Below are 8,395 nucleotides of genomic sequence, written 5' to 3'. Positions count from 1 at the left end.
CTTATCTATGCATAAAAGGCACAAATCCAAAAGCATATCTGGATTTTAAACTGAGTAATACTACTGTCTACTTTGTACATATGAGTAGCATACTGAAGTGCAACTCACCTGTAGCGTTAGGGGTGCTTCTCTATTGTACTCGCCGTCATCCTCATAATGAGTGGTCCTCTGTCCCCCAGACTGACGAAGGCGGAAGCTAAACTGAGTATCCCCCAGGACACCTGAGACAGAGAAGATAATAAATAAATTGTTATCATTGATTTATATCTTGTCAAGGCTTTGCTAGGAAACTTAGAGAAATCCGCTAGTATCACCTACACTGAGTAGCTGCAGACACCACTTCTTATCCACAATATTGAAAAACCTACATACAGTCTTAATCCAAGACCACAGAAATGTTGATTTGAACAACAGATTCCTGCACAATTGTTCTAGCTGAGCACCACAGCTAGGAAACTCCCAAGTCRTATTATGTTGCTCACCCCTACACACCAAGAATACTTTGTACAGCAGAAAAGAAAAAGTATAGGATTCTCAAGAGATTTCATCAATTGGATGARAAGGACAAGACACTACTTACACAGGAAGCCAGTTATGAGGCARAAGTTGAACACACTCAGCTCACTGAACAATTACCAGGCCTAAATAGATTTAGGTGCTACAAAGGGGTAAGTGGATATATTCCCTTCCCACTACCTGCAGATACTATGCCCCAAGATTGTTTGGTGTGTTTTGAAAATATTACTAATCGTAAATAATTTATTTTTATAAAGRGAAACAATTAGCCTGAATGTGTATCTAGCTCAGAGAAACTACAAAAGTATCATCCTTAAAAAAAAATAAATAAATAAACTGTGCAAAGCTGTAGAAAACTAACAGTCAGGATCTAGTCTTTAAGAAACAGGTATCAGTTATAAAGTAGCATGTTACTTCTTATTGCTACCTTTCCAGAGTTTGTATTTATAAATCAGAAATAGTTCTGTTGCGAAAGTGCTCTGTTCCCATATATTTCTCTTTACTAAGCCATTAACCCATATGCAAAAAAATGCTGACAGAGGTGACAGCTGCGAATCTCACAAAACTTTGCCTTTATGACTACTTCTTGTATTTTAATGGTACASGTGAAGCATGAGCATGCAAGTCTACTGAGAAATTACCCCATCACCCACCAGATCACAGATTCTGTATCCAGAGAGCAATTAGAATGACAGGAAGCCTCTTTGTTCAGACCTAAGGGCTGGGTGTTCCTTGGTGCCATGATTGTAGAAGATACAGCCCATCACTCTCTGCTACATTAGAGACGATGACTCACTCTTTCCATCACGAATCCACTTCTTTCATAATGGCAAAGAACCATCCCGCAGAGAGCAGACAAGGCCAAAAGATGCTACCTACCTGAGTAGGAGTCTGGGAAGGACAAGTAGCAGATACTAGTTTTCTGCAACAAAAGAAAACACGGTAAAAAAAATCTACATCACCACTGTGCAGTATCTTTAAAAATAGAATCATAGAATCAGTAAGGTTGGAAGGGACCTCTGGAGATCATCTAGTCCAACCTCCCCGCTCAGCAGGGTCACCTAGAGCACGATAGACAGGGTTGCATCCAGGTGGGCCTTGAAGATCTCCACAGAAGGAGACTCCACAACCTCTCTGGGCAACCTGCTCCAGTGCTCCGTCACTCTCACAGGGAAGAAATTCCCCCTCACCTTCAGGTGGAACTTCCTGTGGTTCAATTTCTGCCCGTTGCCTCTTGTCCTGTCACACGGGACAACTGGAAAGAGTTTGTCCCCGTCCCCTTGACACCCTCCCTTCAGGTACTTGTACACATTGATAAGATCCCCCCTCAGTCTTCTCTTCCCCAGGCTGAAGAGGCCCAGCTCTCGCAGCCGTTCCTCATAGGGCAGGTGCTCCAGCCCTCGGATCAACCTCGTAGCCCTATGAGGCTGATACGARAAATWAAAAAAAAAAAAAAAAAAAAAACAATAGGTGTTACCTCTTTTTCTGTTAATCTGAAGTCATAAGGATAAACCAACTGCAAAAGAGAGAAGAGACGGTAAGCTGTAGACTTCAATCATCTTGTTTCCCCAGCACTTCTATATAGGTCTATAAAAATTGCTTCCATACGGTAAGTGCCTCATTCTTCCCCAAACAGCATATCCTATGAGCAAGTATACCTAACCATTTAAAATCTGACGGTTGATATCCCACTGCACTGAGTCAATCACAAATAGCAGACTTGCAGGCAGGCAGACAAAATAGCTTATATTTTAACTTGGGACTTGAAAGATCAGTGAACAAAAAAACCCCACCACCTATTCAAAAAAATCCCACCATCTAACTTCACTGCACAGATTACTGATGTGTAAACACCTGCATTCTCTAAAGCAGGTAGAATAGGGCTGTTCTACTGCTACTTGAGATTATGTTAAAGTATATTTATTTCCTCGTCAAGCGGCAAGCCTGAAACGTATTCACATTCAGTTTTGCACCTAAACACAAGTTCACAAATTGCCCAAAATAACATTCTATATAGAAAGCTTTGCACTTTGTGCATTTCTGACTGTTATTCAGGGGATGATCRTTTTTTGATTTTTTGAACCTTGCTAAAAAGTCACAACTCATTAAAAATGCAAAATATTCTGAAGGCTTCACAAAGGAGAGCATATCCCATGATCACAACAGAAAAGGAAAGGTCATAAATATGACTTAATGCTAAACACCTGCAAAACTGTAATGTACATTCAATRGGAATTAGTCCTATTATCCATGCACAGAAGAACTTCAGTCATGAATCAAGACTTCATTATGCAATATGCCATACAAACACAGGAAAAAAGGCCGCTTCCCCTAAAATTTTATATATAAATGCAGTTCCAGCAACAATAAAATTCAGATAGGCACARGAATGTAAGAAAACAGACACAAAGATCAAGTTAAGCAGTAGTCTCAGCATGTCAACAATCCACTAACAAATTTTGGTAGCTATTGTAGCAAAAAGTTGTTTCAAGGAAGGATTTGAAAAAGATCACACATATCCTTACAGAGTTCCTTCCATGACCAAGAGGCAGTGAGGGAGAGAATGAAAGTGAGAGAGGAAGATGGGCAGTGTGCACTGATTRGAGGTAAAAACAGATTTCACAATAATGAAATTCTGCAAGGATACAGGCAGGGCAAGATTGCTCTCCTCAAGGGCAGAGGAAAGGATGTAGTAATAACCAAGCGTGAGATAATGACAGTCTAGACAAAGGTTTCAGCTGTGTGAAGAAATTAGAAAAAGCATATCCTACATACGTTAAACAAACACCAAGTCTGCTATTAGACATAGGCTTGGATATACGTCCTACCCTCCGGGGTGAGAACACTCATATTACAGATCTGAGTGACTGGTTGGCTAGAGATGCTGTTTACAGAGACCAGAAAAAAAGAAAATRGGCAGCAGGGCAAGTTTGAGGGGATTCAGGGCTCTGTTTTAGCCTCAGTGATTTGAGATTTGTTGTTAGAAAGACAACCCAAGGCTTTATTTTATACAGCAAGAGGTACATCTGGCATACGTTGGCAGATTCGTGCCTCATCAGCATAYCAGTGAGAGATGAATGGTGTTAACCCAATTTATCATCTAGCATTTCAAATGAAAAAAATATCTTCATCAATTTTAAAGAATCTAGTCAAAATTCTAGCTTTGCAGCTGAACTATGTCAATGTTGATAACACTGTTTCTGCATTTACTATAACCCAATAAAAGAGAACTTAATTCAAGATTTCTCAGGTCAGAGTCAAGTGCAGAAATTGCAAGCAACTGACATCCATCAGCAGGATCCACTCCAGAATAACTGCACTCACAAGCAAGAGAAGTGAGAAATGACATAGCAACAGCAATACTGAGTGGCACACTTCACTTGGCAGAGGATGGAAACTAAAGTACTTACGAATCTCTAGAAATAAACTACACAGCCTTTATAGCACTCACCGATTGGGAGATGCCGTATACCAAGCCAATCTGAAATTGCAGGTGGCTTTAGATAGGCAGATGAGAAAAACTCAAATCGAGTAACTGGGAAAATGGAGATCTGCTAATCAGACTTCTTCTGCAGCTCCTGGGCAGTAACCCTGCCTCAGGTCAGGGTAAGATTCACTTGGTGCTCAAATCAGATGCTCTCTCCTATTCTTGATTCTTCTTAGGAGTCTATAAATAGCAGCTATGGGCACCATGCCGGGGTGCTGAAAGYTCACAGCACGAGCTTGCCTGGCTCTAACAATTCCCCACTGATTCTCTGGCAAGGTCATCTAATCAGCCTCAAAGAGCGAGTCAAATTAACAATTGGAAATTATGTTGATTAGCCTTCAGATGAAGCTTCACTGAAAGAGGAAAGCTACAAAAACACAAGAGCAAAATTATCACAGACAAGCTACAGCAATGAGGCAGCACATTTAAGGAAAGACTAGAGAATGAGTGTCTTTTAGACACTGAAGCGTGAAGGGATGTGTTATAACTTCACCACAGGAGAAGACATACTTCTCTACTTGCTGTATCTTTGCACTGAACAACTGAAAAAATTCTTGTGGTTATGACTAATTTAATGATCATACAAAYATTTATTTCGTTAATTCCCACATAATAATGTATACACCAGAAACCGAGACCTGCACATCTGATACTGATTCATCAAAGTGCAGGAATCTTACAGCGTCATGCTTTCTGCAACGCTTGTTTATGATTCAAAGTCAAGCTCAAGAGTCAAGACAGACTTCTGATATTGTCTTTTCAGTAGGTCTTTTTGCAAGTAAATCAGATCAAAATCTTCAGAAGGGGATACTGATGGCTCTTGACTGCTTTATTAAAATATTATAGGCCCAAGTTTAAGATGGGCTAAATATACATTTCATTTGGAGCTATATGCTCGGCGTTATGGAAAAAAATAAGTCAGGTCCAAGTGCTTCAATCTGAGCAACAAAACACTGATAGACCAAAAAAATCTCATAAGTAGCCCAAACAGGCTTAAATTATGTCATATTCTTTGTGACATAGCTCTCCCATCAATGCCGAATTAACAAGTGTGGCAACGACACATGCTGTTGAGAACAGACCCTTCCACTAAAGCTTTGCTGTTGATATCTGCAAGGGTGCCAAGTGCTCTGCTGCTGTCATAGCAACAAGAGTATAACCCAGAAAACGACATCTGGTCACTCGAAAGTAACCCCAGCTTCACAAAGTGCCTGTGTTCGAAGGGAGGGAAGAGACAGTGCTTTTGTGAAATGGGGTACTTTAGGATCGCTGGGCCCAATTTTGAGCACAACACAGGCTGTTCCTATGGCAGCAGCACTGGAGCACTCAGAACCCGTGGAGAGACAAATGGCAAACTGCTGCTTGGAAGGCCTGTTCCAGCAGGATGCAAGCTCCTAACTTGAGAGAACTGTCTCAGAAATACTCCTTCTCTATATTTTTGTTGTCTATAATTGACAACTTGAAAAATATAAGTTGGTCAATGAGTCAGAAACAGTAACTGTATTCTGCAGTTACTTAACATTTTCACTTGTAACACCTTTTCTGTTGTGTATCTAAATAGCTGCCAATCTGCCAAAGAGCTCTCCGAATTTCAGGCTGATTGTATACCTACACTGAGAGATCGCTGCTCAGAACAAGTCAAGCAATAGTTGCAAAAGTGAGCAAATCCTAAACTAAGCTCTTGGCCAGAAAGGTATATCCGTAGAACCTACCCCAGTTCCAGGGATGCATAGTTTTGTCTTTCTAGTCAGCATTGTTGAAGTGTAGACACACACTCAGCAGGCTTCAATAAAGTGGTTTCCACTTAGATTTAGGCAGTAACGGAAGGAAAGAAATATTTTACCTGGAAAGAATCTTATACTCAGGGAAAAGCAATCTTCAGAAAAAGATGAAAAAAAAGAGTTTGCTTCAATAGGCTTTGGGTTCTTTCAGTTAGGTTTCYAATAATTCATTTTTATGAATTTCCAAAAGCTTTCCTTGCAAAATAATTAAATATGATTACATTTCAATAAACACAGWTAATAAATCTCAGCACAATATGTAAGAGCCAACATATCCAGGGTAGCACTGTGCCCACAGAGTACTGAAAAGAATAATCCTCACATTCTATGCAGGGTGAGAAACACTGAAAATTTTATGGAGGGGAACAAGGTCCATGCCAATTTAGGCTCTGACAGGTCAAGGAGAAGAAAAGCAAAGACATGTATTAAAAAGTCTCCAACTTGTCTAATTAGCAATATTTGGCAGGAAACCTTCTTCAGTAACACAGAAGGAGGCCCTTCTTAGTTCTGGTCAATACACAGGTGCAGCTCATAGAAACTGGAGGTCACAGCACAGAAATCCTGACTGAGATAGGCCTACCCTTAACACAGAAATGTAGGGGACATTCTAAGTTTGGACAACAGACTTCACTCTGAATGAGGCCATCTTCACACAGATTTACAGAGATGATRCAAAACTATGGTGCAACTTCCAAAAAGGAAAGTTTTTCTTTCCTTCTGACTCACTTTGCAGTGAGCACACAAGTTACTGCAAATATTCGTAGCTTGTCACTTCATATAGTACTAGGACGCATGAATAGCCTCTGTGTACGAACAACTCTTTGGAAGGACATACCTACATCCACCAAASAGAGAGCTCTGGCAAGGCCCCACCTCAGTCAGCTACACCATGATCTGGTAATATCTATAGCAAACTTCCCGTGCAGACTCAGCTGGGACCAAAGTCCCACAGTGCTGGGGGCCAGAGAAACATTTTTTAACCCAGAAAATTGCAATCAAGAGCCATAATCATAAAACTGCCTCTTTGYGGCTGCAGAAATCAGCCTGCTTGGAGACGAGCCACAGGATCTKGACCCAGCTGAAAAAAACTGAGACAACAGATGAAAACGAGAATTAAATAGAAAGATTAATGATACCATGTGATTACTGACAGTACTGACATTTAAACTTTTTGAAAATTTTGAAATAATTTTACTCTAAATTTCCCTGTAAGATAATGACAGCCTGAGCTTCTGTATTTTCCCAAATCCATCAGAAATCAAACGTGGAATCTTTATCACAAAGCTCTTCTTACTCTGCGTGACTTCCTTTATGGAGATCTTACCCAACGTAGACCCACACTCCTTGCCTAAACCCTCAGCTCAGAAACAGGACCCAGCAATGGGCCACTCAATGAAAAAAGCGAAATCATCACTCGGCCCAGATGCTGAGATGTTCCCATTCTTCTTGGTCATTTATGTCACCAGAGAAGCGTGTTCCTATCAATATTTATGCAGGCAAAGGAAAAGGGRAAAAAAAGAAGAAAAGAAGAAAAATACACTTTCAAGGATTAACAAATCGTATTGCTGTGTATGCCAATCAAAGTCTTCTCCTGGTAACGACAGGCAGGTAATAAAATGAGTAAGAAAGCACCCTCGTGGCTAGGTATTAAAAAACATCTATGAGATAGTAATTAGCATTTAGAATTTAATATCTCCATATTCATACCCTTTCCAGAGTATATTAGGCCTGGCTTTGCAGGAAGGCGTGTTGAGCACATGACACTAATGTCAATAGTAAAATTTTTATTTTCAGGCTTTATGAAGAGAAATAAATTCAAATATTTTTTAAAAAGACAAAGCAAGAACAGAGTAATTTGATCTCTAAATACAGAAACTCTCAACCCTCTGAAAAACAGTGTCAACCTCCTTATGCAAAGAGAGGAGTAATCCGCACAATTGCATGACAAATATCAGGGCATTGGAAATAAGACCTAGGGTTTACCATAATCAAGTCAAATATCTGGTCACCTTACACTCTGTTTTCTTAGGAGAACATCAAACAACTCTTGCCTTAAATCYCATCACATGCCTTAGATGTCTAACTCCATTCAAATCCTCCTTCAAACAAGAACTCTATATTCTTCCAGGGGAAAGGGGAAAACTATTCCCGCCCTTTCACTCTCAGGTCACCTTTCCAGCCCTGCAAGGCAATTCTCTCTCTTGTCATCCCCTCCACTTCCCCGGCTGACCCCAGTGACACCCACAGGCCTAGCAGACCTTCTCGGATGCCTCAGACCGTGRTCCTCAGGTTGCCACGGCCACATCAGCACCCCATCAGACTCCAACACACCCCCCTTTCTCTCTCCATCATGCTCCCCCTCTTCCCACAGCTCTTCCCGCTTCCCTTGCCGCACCAAATCCTGCCTCCTTCTCCACCGCTGCACCGAGACCCCCACCTCAGCCCCGCTCAGTGCCCGCTGGCCCCCACACCGTGGATCTAGCGTTCCTGTGCTAGACTCACCCGCCCAGGCCCTTCCTCAGGCCTCCTGCCTCCTCGGACTGTTTCCCACCACCCTTCCGCGCTGCCTTCGTCCGCGGACTGCTCCCCCCAGCCCCGCCTCGCGGTCCCC

General features: G+C 41.5%; 1 protein-coding gene across 1 annotated transcript in view; it reads right to left on the bottom strand.

The window, feature by feature from the left end:
* DENND6B (DENN domain containing 6B) overlaps positions 1-5,757 on the bottom strand; it is a 22,328-nt gene extending 16,571 nt beyond the window's left edge. The window contains exons 1-4 of the mRNA XM_085315945.1: positions 5,716-5,757; positions 1,994-2,032; positions 1,396-1,438; positions 109-221 (exon numbers count right to left, since the gene is read on the bottom strand). Of these exons, the coding sequence (XP_085172071.1) occupies positions 109-221; positions 1,396-1,438; positions 1,994-2,032; positions 5,716-5,757 (237 nt within the window). The remainder of the gene's footprint in view (positions 1-108; positions 222-1,395; positions 1,439-1,993; positions 2,033-5,715) is intronic.
* Positions 5,758-8,395: the final 2,638 nt, after the last annotated feature.

Source organism: Rhea americana, unplaced genomic scaffold (assembly GCF_003343005.1).
Source record: "Rhea americana isolate MKP2758 unplaced genomic scaffold, rheAme1 scaffold_444, whole genome shotgun sequence".
Classification (NCBI taxonomy): Eukaryota; Metazoa; Chordata; class Aves; order Rheiformes; family Rheidae; genus Rhea; species Rhea americana.
Note: the sequence above shows the minus strand (reverse complement) of the source record. Positions and strands in the feature narration are given on the sequence as shown.